The sequence below is a fragment of the Trichomonas vaginalis genome, chromosome I (genome assembly GCF_026262505.1).
Source record: "Trichomonas vaginalis G3 chromosome I, whole genome shotgun sequence".
In the NCBI taxonomy this organism is placed as follows: domain Eukaryota; phylum Parabasalia; order Trichomonadida; family Trichomonadidae; genus Trichomonas; species Trichomonas vaginalis.
The window spans coordinates 8,878,519-8,897,454 of record NC_067203.1 but is presented as its reverse complement, the minus strand read 5'-3'; the positions used below and the strand labels follow the sequence as shown (position 1 = coordinate 8,897,454).

The window sequence follows — 18,936 nt, the reverse complement described above, 5'->3', positions numbered from 1 at the left end:
TTTAATTGTCATTTAAAGTGTGAAATGCATTGATTTGCTAGTGAATGTAAATCGGGAATACAAAATTAATATAAATGAACGAAAAATCTTCTAAGAACATCCTAAAATCAATCACCCTTTAAGTGGCTTTCATAATATATCTAGATGATAAACCAGAAATTGAACCCGCATATGGGTTCCATTAGGATAAATTGTAAACTATTCAAAAATAGTTTACAAAATTAATTTAGGATATAATAAAATTTTTAATTGAGATAAATTAAAAAAAATCTTAGGAGAATGTTATGGATTTTCTTCATTGAACCATTCGATAAATGAGCATCTTTGCGAGCCATTTGTGTTCGAGAGTCTTGTACCATAAAGGTGGCATCTCAGCAGTTGAGCATCCCTTCAATGCATTGATATCTGTTGATGGAACAGAGTATGCGACTTCATCATTGATCATGATCCAATATGCACTTTTTTGCAAAAAGACCACGTAATGAAAATTGCAATAGGCAACAATTGCAACCAATTGATATCTTTGCCTTTCGACTGTTGGGAGTGTCAACTTTTTCGGGAAGTCAAAGATGACTTGATGAATCGAATCATTCTGCCACTCTCTCTGAATGTCGAAAGTCAAGAATTGTGGCCATGATGTGTTCCTTGTAGTTGACAAATGATGTTGAATGGCATGATCGAGATCTGGTTCTCCAATTCTGGTGTGAATCGAGTAGCAATTTGTTTGTTCGTTGGCACTATCACGGTAAGTGATTCGGAAGAGTTGACCGATTCCTGGTATTTGCTCTGCGAGATCTGTGATCAATCTTGTCATCGTGTCATCACAATCTTGTGCCTCATATGTTGAGTTACCAAGTAATGTGGCAAGTTCATGGGGAACGAAGACTAATCCTTTGGACTTCAATGAATTCAAATTTGTAAAGATACTTGACATCTCTGTTACGATGGGAGAGGACTGATTGGCAACCTTCAAAACTTCTGTTCTCACTTCGGATATGTAGAACAGAACCTGTAAACATACGTTCAAATGACACGTATTTCCCATATTATGAAGACCAACAATACCACCTTTAATTGGGTAAAGGTAGTTCGCCTCTTGTGATGACTGTATGATATCGACAGCTTGATGAGCGACAGCAATGATGTTCCGCTTTGATGGTTTCATGGAGGGTGCAACAACAGCAGCGACGGTATCGCTTGAAGGAAGAACCTTTGTTGGTGTAAAATCTTCGAAAAGGAGTAACTCTTCATTATCATTCAGGGGTGATCCATCAATGTTATAATTTGTCAAACCGACTAAACCTGATATGATCAGAGGAAGTGATGTGCGCTCACCTCGAAAACCATTTTTCATGCAGGACCAGCATGACTTGAAACGTGCAAAGAAACGCTCGACAATCTGCCTGTCTTGGGCAATGGCGTTGTTGCGTTCAACGTCTGCTTCTTCGTGGCTTCTCTTCATCACCACGGCAGTAAGGTGATATTTCTGGATTCCAATATAGCCCCGGTCGGCAAGTACAGGATATTGGTAATCATCAAATCCTCGCTTTACTGTCAAAAAATCCGAGACTTTTGACAAATCGAAAATCTTCTTGTCATGGACTGCAGCCATAAACTCAACGTTTTGATGTATGGCTTTTCCATCTGGTGACACGAGGACTTGGAGCTTAATACCGTTGCAGTGGTTTTTTTCATCCCAACTATAAAGCCTCTCTTCCTTTACCGAAGGAATGTTGAAAGGAATTGTAGTGCTGTCTACAGCTGCAACAGCATCAGGGAAGTTTGTAAATTTGTTCTTCATTGAAGTTAACGGTGGACAGTGATTGGGAAGAAAATAGCTCGCAAAGATTGGAAATGCAACATTGGTAGTTCTTGTAACTAATTTGGAATAGCATGACTGGGAAATATGTAGCAACGGACATAATGCTGAATAGGGCAAGTATGTGCAGTAATATGTGAGCGTGAGGAAGAGAGACTCGATTGTTGAAAATTTGACCTTCCTTCCTCTTCTGGCCCTTCCACAGTTGGATTCAATAATGTCAGCGAGGTATTCCAACTGTTCATATGTGAAGTTGCACAATGATCGGAGCTGGAGCTTTGGATGCATCCTGATGAATATTGAAATCGAGAACCTGGGCATTGGATTGGTCAATGTCATCTCTTTTGCCTCTTCTTCATTTAATGGCTCTTCATCTGTGTCGGAATTCTCAGGTGTAACAGTAACAACAATGTTCGCCCTTCTGGATTCTTTTATCTTGGTGATGATATCTTCATCGCATGGTTCATCCATGTTGATAAATGAAGTGATTAAAAGATATAAAAATCTTATCAAATTTGAAATAGAGTTCAAAATTAATAAATAATGAAACCCAATCAATTTAATCATATCTAGATATCCTAATATATATCATTTTAAACTTGAAATTAAGAAACTGTGAAGAATTAAAAAACGTTTAAAATCTTTCATACAATTTAATCATATCTATATATTCTAGTATATATCATTTTAAACTCGAAATTAAGAAACTGTGCAGATTTAAAAAAAACGTTTAAAATCTTTTAATAGAAATAGTTTATTTAAAAAATAAAAGTTTAACTGGTGCATAAGTAAAAATTAGATTCTCGAACTTATTATTATTTTTGATTGAAATATTAAAATAGTATTCCAATCAAAAATAATAATAAGTTCGAGAATCGTAATTTTAGAACTTTTTACATTCTTCACGCCTGTAAAATATTCCATAATTACAGATTTTATTAATTACTACTTTTTTAGATACATTCTAAAGCTGGCGAAGCAACGCTAAAGTGATGATTAACAGTGAATCACTGCGACGACCCAACATAATATATTGAGATTAATTTTCTAGGTACGGTTGAAATGGCGGAGACCTTCTGGCTGTTCCTCAGAGCCCCTAAAATATTTCAAAAGAAATATTTCTACCATTTCGTCGAAAGATTAATCTCTGACTATGTCCGAGATAGCATCACTCATACGAAAGTATTACGCCGAGAATACCGATAGAAGTTTCTATCTAGTATAAGCGCCAGTATTTAGAAGAAAACATCTAAAAAAACGAACTATTTGTTCCATTCAATTATCAATTTTTTTTTGTGAAAAAAAGAAATTTTGAAATTATACTTATAATAAAAAAAAGGTAGTGGGGCTTCCAGGCGCGTTGCGCCCTCTAGCCCTGAAGATGTTTAGTATAAATGAAGTTTATATTCGGAGGGCTTCCAGGCGCGTTGCGCCCTCTAGCCCATAAGAAATTTTTCCCAAGACCCAAGAGGAGGACCGAACCCCAGCCGACCAGCCGTTGACTTTTTTGTAGAGCACTCAAAATAGTATAACTTTGTCCGGACAAGTAAGGGTCTATCGTCGCTACAGGAAAAGTTACAGGCGTTCCAAGGAAGTATACTTTGAGAAGCCTTTTTCCCCTTATAGAATGAGATAGGACGGTTATTTTACAAAACTGACAACACTTTGACCGAGTAGTTTTTTGTGCTGAACAAAAAGTGTCATATAAACATCTGTCAAAAACCGTTTTTTACTTCACTTAAAATGCCACGTAAGCTACGTAAGAATATACGTAAGAGGAAGGGAGCATTGAAACATCCAATAGTAAAACTGACACCACAACAACAGTTGCAACAACAAATGATGAATGACCCCACTATGTTGCAACAAATGTCAAGCAACCCTATGCTTTTAAACCGAGTTATTGGTGCACAGAGTGGAGGTTTAAGAGCGGCACTTTTAGCGAAAATGGCAGGCTTTGGTGGGGCTGCAGACGGAACAGCTTATAACCCTCAAAGTCAAATGAATTTGAGTTCACTCAAAAATCAAATAACAGATGTCAAAAAGTCAAACATAGACATACAGAAACAAATAAGTGAAAACGAAAAGAAACTAGAATATGACAGACACACAAAGAAACTCAATGAGTTAAACGTAGAGAAAAAGAAGAAAGAAGAACAACTGAAAGAACTAAGTACAGAGGAATATGCGAAAAAAGTGTCAGAAAAAGCAGCAGAAGTAGCAAAAATGGAACAAGATGTTATAAATTTGAAAAACCATACTACTCAATATAAAGTACTGAAAGATGAAGAAATAAAACAAAAAGCCCTGAAGACATATATGGATAGCGATGAGTATAAAAAAGAAGTTGAAGCAAATGTAAAGGCAGAAAAACTTTTACAGTTGCAAAACCAAACCGTACAGTATGAAAACTTAGCACAAGAAAGTAAAAATAATGACGCAGCCATGCAAAAGGCAATGAAAAGCGCAGAATATATAAAAGCTAATAATGACTGGTTAGATGCCCAAGCCAACGCTAAAGCAGCCCAACTTCTAGGGTCAATAAAGACAAAAATACAAGCGGATGAAGACAGTTCAAATGAAGCTTTAACGAATGCTGACTTTAAGAATGCCTTCGAAGCTCTTCATAGTAAGGTGAAACTAGTGAACGACTTCTCATCTGGAAAGAAACTGAAGTCTGAAGGTTTCGACAAAGAGTTAAGAGAAGTAGCACAAAATATGACGAAAATAACAGATGCAGCAACGAGACAGGCAGTTCAAAGTGCCTATGACGCCGTTAGAGCAACTGTTGTGGAAAGTCAAGAAAAAGAGTTACAACAGACCAAAACAGACCTAGTAAATGCTTTCTTAAGAACGAAAAGTCAGGTAGGACATTATGCTGCAGATGGAACATATGTGCCAGCTGGTGGAACTTATATACCACCAAACCCTCCAAGAGAAGCACTTGCACCAGGACTACCTAAAACATTTACATTGTCACATGGACACAGACACAGGCATGCACCAAAACCAACACAACAACCAACAGTTCAAAATCCAGCACCACAACAACAACCAAAACCAACAGTTCAAAATCCAGCACAACAACAACAACAACCAAAACCAACAGTTCAAAACCCTGCACCACAACCAAAACCAGCACAACAACCACCTCCACAACCAGCACAGCAACCAACAGTTCAAAACCCTGCACAACAACCAACAGTTCAAAACCCTGCACAACAACAACCACAAACAGAGCAAGGACATAAAAGAAGTAGAGAAAAAGGAAACCAAGAATTCTTAAAAATGCTTAAGGAAGATTATGGTTACCCAGATACTCTTGACTTTAGTGACAGATATAAAGAAGCTATTAGAAAGTTCAAGGAAGGAAATACTGACCCGAACCTATTTAGCTTTATGGTTCAGCATCAAATGGGATATAATCTCAAACCTGGAAAATACAAGCTCGCTAAGGGATATGATTTAATAGCATATCATCCAAATGACATGAATGAATTTACTCCGAGATATTTGGTGTCAGAGCTAAATGATAATTCAACTCTCTTCATGAAACGCGTAAAAAATAGAGACGGAACGAAAGAAGAAAGGTTTATGAGTCCGGATGACTTAGATAGGGAACTTGTTAAAAACGGTCTCGGAATATATGAAATGCCAGCAGATGAGGTACAAGAAACTCAACAGGAAGAAGTTCAGATACAACCAGACATGGAAGAAATAGTTCAGCAACAACAGCTAGAAGAGCCTGAAGGAAATGAACAAGTCCCTCCTTTGGAAACTAACTTCACAGAACTAGATGAAGATTTGGAACAGCCGAAAAATCTTGACCCTCAAAAGAGTATGAGGTGAATATGGAATCTTTCCAAGAGTCTAAGAAAAATTCGGCTGACATAGTAGAAGAATATCGAAAAATGTTCGCCGACATACAAAAGACTCCAACATCAGATGAAAATATTCAGCATAGAATGGAAGTACTGAAGATAATGTACGCAAATACAATAATCCTTTTTACTTACGACCATATAACGTTCAATCTTTGGCTGAACTCGGTGAAAATAAAAGGTTAAATTTCAACAAAACATATAGAAATGAAACATTGTTTAAAGTTCATTCAGAACCTAACCAATATGGAAACAAACCTACTTTTGTTTCTGCAGACTATGGAACTACAATGAGATGGGGTCATAAAGCTAATCCGGATAGGTGGTTCATAAACTTACAACCTCAATTCCAAGAAGTTGTAGACGCAATGGAAGTGAATGGTGAACCAGATATAGCTGGTATTTTCAGCGCGGCTTTAATGCCATTGAAAGATATGAAACATGCAGATATTTTGGACCAGTATGAAATGAACATGGCTGATGGAAATATAACACCTGACGTTCTAGAACATTTATCTCAAAGAACTACACAGAACCATAGAGATGGTATATTTGGTGAAGAGTTTAGAAAGAAAGTTAGGGAGAGAGAAGGAAGAGAACCTATTGTACATGACCTTGCAAACGAAAGTTTGCAAAATGTCATAAAAACTTACTTTGCAGACAATGAACTGAGAAGGGATGAATATTTAAGAAAACTCAAATGGACAGTACCAAATGAAATGTTAGTATTGAAAAACATGTTCCTTGACAAAATAAAACCAACTACAGAAATAAATGACGCAAGACTGAAACATTGGGTAAAAGCTTTCCCATTCACAAAAGATATTATTGGTAACATGGAAAGAAAACCAGAATGGCTACAAAAACATATATTTGGAAACGAGCTTATTCCATATGGACAAGCTCTGTTTGAAGAGCTTGAACCGGAAACTCAGGAAAGAGTCATGCAAACAATACGCGAAGACTCAAATACAAACTATGACAAAATCTTTCTAGGATATAGGTTACCTGAGATGGGCGACCAGAGCCCAAAGGCAAAAAGGACATGGGAAATTTACAACATACTAGGTGAACATGAGGCAAAGATGCAACAACTTGAAGCAGAGGGCAAGTTACCAAAAGCGACACCAAAGAAGAAGAGTAGAACAAAGTGAAAGTAGTGAAGAAGTAACTTCATCTAGTGAAAGTAGTGGCAATGAAGGAAAAAGAAGAGTTAAAAACTCAGTCAGGAAGAAAGTAAAGCTTGGTCGAGTGGGTTCTATTATGACACATAAATCCAACTATTCTATATTTTTACCCATATGAAATGTACGCCGCTCAGAATATAACGCCAACAGTTTTGGATGCCATGAACGGAAATGTTTCCGAATGGTATAACGAATGCGACAATGCCATTAGAAGGTCAGAAATAGTTCCTGGAACTTACGAATATACAACTGCTGTTTCTTATGGAAACGTAGGTGAGTTTGGAGAAGGTTCTTCAACAACAGTAGATATTGCTTGCGACAGGTTTCATATTATTTCTATTGACAACTCATTCTTTATACGTGGAACAAGACATTGAAATAAAACCTTCTGCCAAGTTGTCTGACAAGAAAGGTTGCAATGGAATTTTCTATGTCGGATACCAATATGCTCCAGAAGTTTTCATGGGATATAAGATATATTCTAACTCTGACTTAGTTCAAACAGTAACATGGGCAAACTATGAATGGTTCGCTTTGAGAAACTCAGTACAACCACAAGCTAGAGAACAAACAGACCAGTATGCAACTATTGAGAAATAAGAAGACTTGACCCTAACGTTCCAGGAGTTTATGTTAACCTTTCTGGACAAACTGCTGCAGCAGTAACCAAAGTAAAACTGAAACTTAGAGTTCCTTTGTCATCTTTCCTCATCTTCAGGTTTTAAGATACTTGCCAAACTGTGCAGGAAAAATTTCTATCGAACTTACTCCAAGCAAAATAACTTAGTCATTGCACCAACACAAGACCCATTCAGCATTACTGTAGCTGGAACTGGTGGAGCCAAGTTCTGTGACTTTTGCAAAGACAAAGTTGACTTAGACTTTGGTTTCTCAAACCTCAACAATGAAGTAAACTATTATTTCAATGCTGCTGGAACTGCTTGGGACCCAGTTAAGTTTACATGCGAAAAATTTGAATGCAAGAGAATAGAAAGCAGACTTGCAGTCTATATGTTGGACCCAGATATTTCAAATGCTTTAGCTGCCAAATATATTGCAGTTCCACTTATGTTCCCTATACACCAAATATCTGTCAAAGACTTTGCAGGTGAAGTTGGAAACCAAAGTGCTGACCCAGGTGCAAGAACAGATATTGCTTTAACAACTGCAATGAAACATGCAGATACTATGTTTGTACTGTTCAGACGAACTATAAATGACTATTCTTGTTTCTACAACCCCGGTATTAAATATCATATAAACATAGATGGCAAATATTATCCAAGAGAAGAATATTCTACAGTTGAGGATATGAGGTCATACAACTTGACATTAGATGCTATGAACTTTAACAACAACTTCACAACAACCATTAACCCTGAAATGCAAAGTTCTATTATGCCATATGTGAAAGTATGGACTCATACAGGAGGTCAAAAAACTCAATATACAAATGGAGACCGTTCAAACTTTTGGCTTGGCATTCCATTTGCTGACTCAGAAGACTTTATGGGTGGTATTTCAACTGTTGGTACAGTTCAAATACAATATACTGGTGACAGAGACGGTCCAGATGAATTGAGAGCAAAGAAGTTTACAAAACCAATAGCACTTTTCACGGAAGATGCTCTTTTGAAGATTCGTTCGATGAAACCTGCTGGGGCTCCTCAGATTGGCATAACGACAGCTTCCATCGAGCAGATTTTGGCAGCAGGTCAGTAAGTTGTTCTTGAACTGACTTCTCTCCGTCAAATATTGACAGTACGCCAGTTTTGACATAATAATTGTATTATAAACTTTCCTTTAGTAATATCGGTCAGTTTTGAAGTTATATTTTTGTCTGCTTCAAGAACTTTCACCATTTCAGTTATACCAACTTTCTTTGCTTTATGAAAATATTTTGGTTCAGCAAAGACTGCTATTCTATAACATTTTCCATTGTTTGTGTAAAGAACTATTCTGTCAATGTATTTGTATTGTTTGTGAGTATAAACTTTGTTCTGCTTCAATTCAATAAGATATCCGAATACGTCCATCTTTTTATTCTAAGTAAAATGTCATTTCCGAAAAATAGAAGCGTAAGTGTTTCAAAAGGTTTAATGGCGGTGGCAGATGTGAAGTTAAATTCACCAACTCAAACAAACAGTCAAAGTGTTGTTGTCAAATGTCAAAGACAGAGATGTTGAAGTGGGGAAACCATACGAAGACGAAGATGGTATAACAATTGTTCCTGTAAAAGAACCAACATATCCTGAAGTTAGCAGAGACTTAAGTTCTGTTGCAGATATTCGAAACGACTACCAACAACTGAAAGACAAACTTCAAACTCAGGAGAAGATTTGTCAAGCTTTAAGTATAATGTTAAACTTGGTCGAACACAACCCTGTAAAAGTGAACTCATATGTCATTGCACCTCATGAAGTTTTGAAAGAACTATTGAAACTTTTGACAGAGGCAGACGATATAAACATCAAAGAAATAGAACCCGATATTAGTTGCTGTGGTGTTTCATATAATGTCATTGACAAGATATACGTTATGAAAGGAGGTGAAACGTTGAACTTAAAATATAGTTTCCCAGACGTTATAAAATATTTGACGACCACAACATTTCATTAAAATTTATTTGCTAAGTAAATGGCAGAAGACATAATGGTTTATACTATTACGACTAAAAACCCTGAGTCATATAATTCTATAACAACAAACTTACAAAGTCCTCAAGGACGGTATTGTAAACTAACCTTAAACACAATGACGACTAAAGCCTGTTTTGCTCTTTTGACATCAGAAGACTTTATTGTTGTGAATGGTAAAAAATACTCCTTTGAAGATACTTACTCAGATATACCACCAACAGGTTTTGTTGACTTATTTAATACTTTAAGTACGGGTGTAACATGTGCTGCACTAGAGCAGGTTTCATTATGTTTGGATGTCCGACTGAGTTTACTATAAACGATATGAGCTATAATACAAAACTTATATCTGGTTTTACTACCAACAGTTTCCTATAACAGGAAAAGGTGTCATACAAGGAATGTCTATTCCATTGACATTAAGCACACCAATCTTATATATTGTTTCAAACTTAGGTTCAAAGTGTTATTCGAATGTCGACAGAAACTATTATGACCAAAAGATACTTATGCGTATAAACAATACTTTCTCTGCTGGTTTGCCTATTGTTCATTCGAATGCAGAATTTTCAACCTTAGTGAACTCAAACACTTTGGCAAGTATAACGTTGACATTAGTTGACGCAAACTTTGTTCCTGTAAAACTTTTATGTCCTATGTATTTGTCAATGACAGCAGAAAGTTTCGAATTGGAAGATGCAACTGGTGAAAGTATTGTATTACAAGAACAACTTCAACAACAAATAGCTCAAGAACAACAAATGCAACAAATAGCTCAAGAACAACAAAGTCAAGAATAAAAAAATATTATTTTTTTATTCTTATAAAAATGTACAGAATAGATGTTTCAGATTTTTATGACTTCCAAGCATTCAGAAATATGTGTCCATTTAGAGACTATAACAAAGCAGTCGAGAATTTGAAACGTTTAGTCATTTATGTTGACTCTGCCCCAGAATGTTATGTCATGAAAGAATGGGATGTAGTCTTTAACAAACCTAAAGCGACAATAGTTTCAGAACAAGAATGTAGACAGAAACTTAAGAAAATAAAAGTCGTACAAGTTGGCATGAAGATGTTAGATGCTTGGGATATCTTATTGTCAAAGTTAGAAGATTTTCAGTTCGTGTATAAAGTTTTATACACCTTCTCCAAACTTCTATTCTATCTTCACTGGATATAAATACGAACAAGTAGAATGGAAAGAAAATATTATAAAGCTTGGTTAGACCATGTCAAAGAAATTATATGCAATGGAAACGAAAAGGTTTATGAGTATATCTTATGTTGGTTTGCAAACATCTTACAACATCCAAGTGCTAAAAATGAAACTGCTCTCATTATAATTGGAAAACAAGGACTGGTAAGAATACTTTCTTTACAGATATTTTGTGCAAACTGTTCGAAGGTTATTCGAACCCTAATATGACAAACTTAGAAAACATCTGTGGCAAGTTTAACTCCTCAATAGAGAATATGAAACTTATAGTTTGCAATGAACTTCAAAGTATAGATACAACAAAAGTTTTGAACTCAGATGCTTTGAAGAGTCTTATAACAGACAAAGTTGGAGTTGTTGAAAGAAAGTATAAAGACCAAAGAGTTTTGTGAAAATGTTGCAAAACTTCATTATGGTTTCAAACAATGCTGTTCCGATGAAGTTAGAAAGTTCTGACAGAAGATATGTAGTTGTCAGAACGTCAGATCCTCATATGCAAGATACAGAATATTTTGACGACTTTGCAGAAACTTTGACATCTGACTTTACAACCACTTGTTCTCATATTTCATGACATTAGATATTTCTAAGTTCAATCCAAGACAAATTCCACATACAGAAGAGAGACAAACATTGTTAGAAGCAAACAAGAGTGTATATGAACTGTTCATAGAAGAAAGCGACTTTGAGTGTTTAGATGAAAAGTCTTTATATGATGAATATAAACAATATTGTCAAGAATATGGTTATATGGCAGCTTCTAAACGTACATTCTTGGCAAATGTCAAAAGTCTTTTAGATGTTCAGAATGGTGTATATACAAAGAAAAATTTTTCTGAGTAAATTTAAAAAAAATATTTTTTTATCCGATAGAAAAGATGGCAAAATTCATCTCAGTAAATAAGTACATGTCAGGACTTAAAGAAGAACTAGACCCATTCACATATTTGAATGTTTACTTCTACCATTTTGAAAAAGTCTTCATTCAGCAAAGTTTGGAACATCGAACCAGTTAAGTTTGCTATTGTGACTAAAAATGGTGCGAAATTTGAAGACTTAGACATAGAAGGTTTGTTACAGTCAAGAAAGTTTTGACAGAAGGTTCTCAAACCTTAAAGAAGGCAAAGCATACAAACTTGTTATACCTTATGAACCAAAGAAGACAGACGACTATGAATATTATGAGTCTAAAGTTGTAGAAGTTCAAGGTAAATTGGGTAAAAAGATTTTAGAGTCTAAGCCAGTGTTTACTCCTAAAGAGGAAGAGAACATTGACATTGACCCAGAAATGTTCTAAAAATAAAATTTTATTTTTACATGTCAAATTTCTTTTTCTCTGGAACTGGTTCAGGTTCTTTCTTCTCTTCTTCTACTTTCTTTTCTCTTTTTCTCTCTTCTTCTTTTCTGGTGGAGTTATGTTAAATTTGGCGCAACCATATTTATGTAAAAGTTCTTTGTCCTTTAATAGCTCATCTATTCTGTTTTCTATTTCATCTTCAAGAACAGCGCATGTGTCTTCTTTGCATTCTAAGAACTTTTGTTGGACTTCATCTTTCCAATCGGCGTCATCTCTGTCAACAAGTCTGTCATTGACAAATTTTAAGACTGTTCTGCTTAATGTTTTATGGTTCTTGTCATATTCCCAGAAACAGAACTTTAGAACAAATTCACCTTTCTTGTTTACACTGTGTAAGATTTTATGGTCGATAGATGTTTTGCTGTCGAAAAGCTTGTCTCGAATATAAATAGCGAAATCGCTAGACATTTTCTAAAAGATAAAAATTTTAATTTTTCTAAAAATATGTTAGAAAAAAGTTTGCTGACATTGACAAGAAATTTGAGAATGTTTTAAACAAGAACAAGAGGAAGTTAGAAAATGCTCAGATAAAGCCTATACATGACAAGTTCTTATTTGCTCAGAATGGTATAACAGGTCTAATTGCACCACTTGGGTCTGGTAAGACTTTCACTTATCTTAAAATGGCTGCACAACAACAAGAACTAGATGAGAAGAACCCATTCTATGAGTTAGTTGTTATTTGTAGTACTTCTGGTCAATTTGACCAAACCGTCAATTTGTTCAAAGATATTATAAAGAAGTCTAAGTTAGTATGTATAAAGGATACTGAGTTGTTAGATTGGATAAAGAAGTACCAAAGAAGAGTTTTTGAAGTATAATGCTATAAATGAGTATATAAATTCGAAGTTTAAAGACCCAAATGAGGAAATGCAGAGAATATTAGAGAAGAAACACTTCAGAAACAAACAGAAAGAGATAGAATACATTTCGAAGAAATTGCAATCTTACGATTGGAAGACTTACCCTCATAGGTGTCTTCTATCTTAGATGATTTCGCCTCTCATCCTTTGTTAAAGAACAGAGAACAAGATATGTGTCGAATTCTTAAGAAGCTCAGACACTTTAACATTTCAGTTGTCATTTGTGTACAGACAGCCAAGAGTTTAAGTAAGGATGTTAAAAGAATACTTACTGACATAATACTTTTCCCCGGATTGTCCGAAGACGATTTCATGGAACTTATGAAAGAGTCCATGGCAGGTAAGTTTGACAGACATGAACTATGGGAGAAGTACAAAGTCATACAAGACCCTCATACTTCTTTCAGAATTCATATCTACGCAAACAAAGTTCAAATTGTAAAAAGTCAATAAAAATAAAGAGTAAATGAACTATTTGTTTCACATCTTCATTTGGGGTCATTGAAATCGGTAAGTTTTCGCGATAGAACCAATTTCTGTCAGATTTGTAAATCTTAGCAAGGTCGTAAAAGCTTTTGTTGTTTCTTCTGACTAAATGCAACATAACCATATCTTTATCTTCTTCATTTTCCATTCTTCAGTATAAATCATATACTTATAGTTCTTTTCCTTTCCTTTTTGGTACCGAACGTGGTATTCTTTTCTGATGCTTTTGTCTTTTGCTTCAAGCTTGTTTTCCATCTCTTCACGTTCTTGTCTATGAATTTCGTCAAGAAGTCTGTAAATATACCAAGCATAACGAGGCGAAGCCCACATTGCAACAGCATTTACAAGAAGTCTATGTACATAATATCCTCTCAAACCGTTTGGCAATTTTTCACGATTTTCATAGAGTTTTGGCGACTGGGTTTTTTTACCTACTCGCTGTTCTTCACCGTTTTCAGAAAAAAGTATGTCTCGCTGTGCTTCGCTCAAAAGTTCTTGTGTGCTTTGGTTCCTAAACCAGTCTTTAGGAAGCTTAGTATCTGGAGCATAACATGCTGTCAAAATACTTTGCATTTGGTACATATCGTCTTTGACCGAACGAATGAGACGGAGTTGTTTGTTAAACTGAACCCACTCGTATTCTTCATTTATAGCTTCATGGACTATAACTGTTGTTGTGTTCTCTGTTGTTGACATATCTGTCTTTACATACAAAATAAAAAAATTTGTTAGAAAAAAATTAGCGTTATTTTCTGACTTTCACAAAAGACCAAAAATAAACGCTTTACATGTATTTTTCAGCAACTTCGTCAAATAATTTTATAGCTTTATCTATCTCATCTACTTCAAACGTTTCTTTACCTTTTATGGGAGCACCATACATTTTCTCAAACTTTTCAAGTAGTTCTGTTTCTGCAGCTCTCATATCATTAACAAAACACAACCTTGACTCTATTGACTGTACTGTCATATCTTTGAGTTATATTATATGTTCTTCCTATCTTATATCTCTTTGTATTGAAGTCCTTCGGTTTCTGAACGATGTAAAGTAAGCCTTCACTGCAACGTTCCGTATCGAATGAACCATATGTTATGAAGTTATATCCAACAACTGGGTCTAACCATAACAAAACTATTGGTATAAGACTTTTGTCGATGAGATATGCTGTAGTTCCATAGAATCTTACCGATATCATAAGCTCAGGATTTCTTGTCAAAATTTTCTGAGTAGAAGCAATTCTAACCCAGTCCTTTGTTTTCTTTCCAGATGGTGTTATAATGTCTGACAAAGAATATTTGTTGTATTTCTTTGAGTATCTTACGTTTAAATCACCTATTCTAACCACTTTGGTGTCATTGTCTATCTTTCTAACTGTTTCAAACTCAATGTTTGACATATCTGTCTTTACATACAAAATAAAAAAATATTTTATAAAAAACTAACTTTATTTTTTCTATCTTATGAAAATTCATGATTTTTGTGCTGAATTCAGCAAAAATATAATTTAGGTGAAGCCCACATTGCTACAGCATTTACTAAAAGTCTATGTACATAATATCCTTTCAAACCAGGAGCCAAATTCTTGCGATTTTCGTACGGAATCTCTTCTCTCGGTTTTCCGAGGGAAGCAAGCATATGAGGAAATTCATGATTTTTGGTCATTTTTCAGCAAAAATATAATTTAGGTGAAGAGGTGAGATTTCACCTGTTTTTTCACCTCATTTCTACCCCAGTTATTTTATAAGCGTTTTACATGGTAAACGTTATTTTTTAAATTTTGTGAAAACTCAACGGTTTGACACAAGCCCTAAAAATTATTTTACTCAGAATTTTGTTGCTGAATTCAGCAAAAATATATTTTAGGTGAAGAGGTGAGATTTCACCTGTTTTTTCACCTAATTTTTCACCCCAGTTATTTTATAAGCGTTTTACATGAATTGTACGATGTATATTTGAAATCCTAAACAATTTCGTAGCTTCTATTTCTTCTTTTAGTACATCGAATGTTTTAACAATGCCGAAAGTTTCTTTATACTTCTTCTTGACGTCAGATAGAAGGAAATCGTCAGCAGTTGGATAGTTTTTGTTCAGAAATTCTAACATGTCCATTTTATTTTCTACCGGCTTCTCTGCTTCTTTCTTTAAGTCTGCATAGTCGTTTCTCATTCTTTCTATCTCTTTGACTGAGTAGTTATATTTTCTTATTGCCGCTTTACATTTAGAACATTGCGGGTTCATTTTTGCGTTATATTCTGAAACCTTACCTGCTAAAACAACCAAGGCGTCAATGGTTTTCTTTAAATCTGAAGCAGTTGGTTTTATCTGTTCATTCCATACCTTACCTCTTCTATCTTTATCTCTTATCTGCCATACACATTTTGCAGCTAATGAAACAAAGTTGTCGTATGTCTTAAACTCCCCAGATTTATATATGTCAGAGATGTTCTTATATAACATGTCGCAATCTTTGTCCATAACTTTATGGTTGCAATGAAAACCAAGGAATTCATAATTTACCTTTTCGTATGAACTTCTTTATTTCTACTGAGTCAGTTGCTTTGACTTCAATTTCGTCGAATTCAGGAATAGTGAGCTTTTGTTGTTGGATTTCAGGTAGTTTAGGCAAATGGTCGATGAGGTCCTGCATTTCATAAAGATACTGTTCATTTGTTTCATCTTTCGCACTACAGTCTAAATTACTTGTTAAAAGTTCTTGCTTTATTCTTTGTATTTCTGTTTCGAAAGTATATGAAGAAGGAATGAAGCTTTTCATTTCTACTAACATAGATGTTGGATTCATGACTAACGAGTTTGGTGCTGTTGTTGTTTGAATTGTTGTTGTGCCGATTGTTGACATTTCTGTTCTTACATACAAAATAAAAAAATAAATAAAAATAAAACTAACTTTATTTTTTCTATCTTAAGGAAATTCATGAAAATTCAAGAGGGTGAAAAAACAGGTGAAAAAAGAGGTGAAATCTCACCTCTTCACCTAAACATTATTTTTGCTGAATTCAGCAACAAAATGAACGAGGTCAGGATGTATGTAAATACCTTTGAATTCATTCATAACGCCCTTAGTAAGCTCATAAAATGCTTGTTTTGAGGTCGAGCCACTTTTGGCTCCACCGTATTCTTTCAACCAAAACTCAAGAATTTCCTGCATGAATTTTGTATAAAACTAACTTTATTTTTTCTATCTTAAGGAAATTCATGAAAATTCAAGAGGGTGAAAAAACAGGTGAAAAAAGAGGTGAAATCTCACCTCTTCACCTAAATTATATTTTTTGGTCCGGGAACAACTTTCTCTCAATTGGAGCTGTAGCATACTCTTTGCGTAAGCGGTTCAGACCTTCTTCGAAGTCTTGGTCTCTCTTGGACTGAGATTGGAATTGGAATTGTGGTTCTTTAGGTTCCTCTGGTTTGGGAATGGACTCGGTTGGTGGTACGTCGGACATTGTTCTGAAACAGTACAAGTATTGTTCTGAAACAGTACAAGTATTGTTCTGAAACAGTACAAGTATTGTTCTGAAACAGTACAAGTATTGTTCTGAAACAGTACAAGTATTGTTCTGAAACAGTACAAGTATTGTTCTGAAGCAGTACAAGTATTGTTCTGAAACAGTACAAGTATTGTTCTGAAACAGTACAAGTATTGTTCTGAAACAGTACAAGTATTGTTCTGAAACAGTACAAGTATTGTTCTGAAACAGAAAATTTTTCTCACAAATTGAGAGCTTTTACGGGAAATTTGTTCTGAAAAAGTTCAAGTCTTGTTCTGAAAAAGTACAAGTATTGTTCTGAAAAGTACAAGTATTGTTCTGAAACAGTACAAGTCTTGTTCTGAAACAGTACAAGTCTTGTTCTGAAAAAGTACAAGACTAGTTCTGAAACAGTACAATGGACAACATCGAGCCATTAGATGAGGCAATTTACCTTATAGAGATAAATGAAGTTGTTAAGCAGTACTTGGGCAAGGACAAAGCCAACAAGTCCCTCGGCTTCTGGTTGTCTGGAAGAGGTGCGCTGAAAATCGAAATTGAAACCGGAATTCCAATTCAAATACCAGAAAACACTCCTGTAGACGACATAAAGGAGATGAAGAAAGAAGCTCTTCTCAAGTTCTTTGCAAAGCGCCCATGGATACAACTTCCAAACAGAGAGAGTCCAATTCCACGAATTATACAAATTCTCAGAGCACTGTTCCACTTCTCGGGTCAGCCGTTCTACATAACTTCAGAAGGCGGCATCCAACCAGTTCAGTAAACATCTCATTTTAACTTCACTTTTTTTATGTTTTTTGTGAAAGTGTCAAAAATAAATTGTTTTCATGAGTTTTCTACGATGTTAGAAAAAATGTTATTTTCTAATATCTTCACATTCAATACTTTTTCAGCACTTTTCCGTAGTTATATATGAAAGACAATTCGAGATAAAAGTCATAGTACAATGGAATAATATGTTGCACACCATTTGTTGTGAACCAAACTTGAAAGTCAGAGAAACTGTTACTAGATGGTTCGTAGAATTTAGAAGCAAAGTCATAAAAGTCCTTACCAATACATAGAAAACTATTCTTTAACTGAAACTTGCATGAAAATAACATTTTGAGGTCAAGAACGTTTTCTATAAACATCAAAATCTGCTGGTGGAAGTTAATTTAATGGACCCATCTGGTGGTAATTGTGTATCTGGTTTAGTAACCGAAGAAATTGGTGCCCAAACGTTCTGTCTACCCAAAATAAAAACTCTCGTATCTCTTGGAGGCTTAAGTCTTCAAATCTTGAAATGAAACGGTGGAGTTCATCTGTCATATTCTAGTTTTCAGATAGTATGTTCATTTTAGCTAAGAGTCGTTTTTTTTGAAATCCATAATATTTGTTCATTTGAGTTGAAAGTCATTTAAAGGTTCTCAAGAACTTCTCGTCTGAACGAACTGTAAAGATCCATTTCCGTCAAATTTGTCTATAACCATCAAACCTTTATACTCGCCATTCGAAAATATACTCGCGACCATAAATGCGTTAGTTCTATTGAAACAAAACTGCTTCTCAATCGCTATTGCTGTTGATCTGAAGAACTTTGAGCCAAACGAATTGGGATAGTAAACCCTGTTATGCTGCGAAGTGAAATTCTTCATCTGAAATAGTCTACCAGCATTGTAAAGATATAGTCTAACGTTTGTACTTGCTATTGTTGTTCTTTGTTTTTCAACATGACATTTTAATTATGTAAAATAAATAATTGTTAAATCGGTATGGCCATTAGCTCTTGAATTTGTTAGGAAGAGTATTTGAACGAATTTTCCATCTGTAGTCTCTAGTGTATTACATAAGCATAGCCCGCTTAGTAATATCTGTATTTCCTATAGTTTACCGCCGCGTATAAAAGTAGAAAAGATCTTGTTCTCGCTCTAGTAGTAAACTCAAACTAAGCCGTCATAGTCTGTATTTCAATTGTTCATCTCTAGTGTCGTGCCCGCAA

At 35.0% G+C, this 18,936-nt stretch overlaps 8 protein-coding genes and 2 pseudogenes across 10 annotated transcripts, besides 1 other annotated feature; 7 read left to right on the top strand and 3 right to left on the bottom strand.

Moving 5' to 3' along the window:
- Positions 1-295: 295 nt before the first annotated feature.
- TVAGG3_0954610 (DDE endonuclease family) lies at positions 296-2,290 on the bottom strand (the record flags this gene model as incomplete). The annotated part of the gene is made up of 1 exon (XM_001302473.2): positions 296-2,290. The coding sequence occupies one exon, from the start codon at positions 2,288-2,290 to the stop codon at positions 296-298; it is 1,995 nt and encodes a 664-aa protein (XP_001302474.2).
- Positions 2,291-3,562: 1,272 nt separating this feature from the next.
- Positions 3,563-4,017, top strand: TVAGG3_0954600 (protein of unknown function, DUF4106 family; the record flags this gene model as incomplete). The annotated part of the gene is made up of 1 exon (XM_051253320.1): positions 3,563-4,017. A coding segment is annotated over one exon (455 nt), but the record flags the coding sequence as incomplete, so codon positions are not given.
- Positions 4,018-4,138: 121 nt separating this feature from the next.
- On the top strand, positions 4,139-5,031 carry TVAGG3_0954590 (protein of unknown function, DUF4106 family; the record flags this gene model as incomplete). The annotated part of the gene is made up of 1 exon (XM_051253319.1): positions 4,139-5,031. A coding segment is annotated over one exon (893 nt), but the record flags the coding sequence as incomplete, so codon positions are not given.
- A 902-nt stretch (positions 5,032-5,933) lies between these two features.
- Positions 5,934-16,309: a mobile genetic element.
- TVAGG3_0954580 (protein of unknown function, DUF4106 family) lies at positions 6,135-6,854 on the top strand (the record flags this gene model as incomplete). The annotated part of the gene is made up of 1 exon (XM_051253318.1): positions 6,135-6,854. The coding sequence occupies one exon, from the start codon at positions 6,135-6,137 to the stop codon at positions 6,852-6,854; it is 720 nt and encodes a 239-aa protein (XP_051078892.1).
- Positions 8,199-8,609, top strand: TVAGG3_0954570 (protein of unknown function, DUF4106 family; the record flags this gene model as incomplete). The annotated part of the gene is made up of 1 exon (XM_051253317.1): positions 8,199-8,609. One exon carries the CDS (start codon positions 8,199-8,201, stop codon positions 8,607-8,609), a length of 411 nt encoding a protein of 136 aa, XP_051078891.1.
- On the top strand, positions 10,195-10,326 carry TVAGG3_0954560 (uncharacterized protein; the record flags this gene model as incomplete). Its single annotated transcript, XM_051253316.1, has 1 exon — positions 10,195-10,326. One exon carries the CDS (start codon positions 10,195-10,197, stop codon positions 10,324-10,326), a length of 132 nt encoding a protein of 43 aa, XP_051078890.1.
- TVAGG3_0954550 lies at positions 10,356-11,113 on the top strand (annotated as a pseudogene). The gene has a single exon. A coding segment is annotated over exon 1 (758 nt).
- TVAGG3_0954540 lies at positions 13,438-14,147 on the bottom strand (annotated as a pseudogene). The gene has a single exon. A coding segment is annotated over exon 1 (710 nt).
- TVAGG3_0954530 (organellar and viral DNA polymerase type B) lies at positions 15,370-15,927 on the bottom strand (the record flags this gene model as incomplete). The annotated part of the gene is made up of 1 exon (XM_051253315.1): positions 15,370-15,927. The coding sequence occupies one exon, from the start codon at positions 15,925-15,927 to the stop codon at positions 15,370-15,372; it is 558 nt and encodes a 185-aa protein (XP_051078889.1).
- Positions 16,310-17,352: 1,043 nt separating the features above from the next.
- TVAGG3_0954510 (uncharacterized protein) lies at positions 17,353-17,718 on the top strand (the record flags this gene model as incomplete). Its single annotated transcript, XM_051253314.1, has 1 exon — positions 17,353-17,718. The coding sequence occupies one exon, from the start codon at positions 17,353-17,355 to the stop codon at positions 17,716-17,718; it is 366 nt and encodes a 121-aa protein (XP_051078888.1).
- Positions 17,719-18,936: the final 1,218 nt, after the last annotated feature.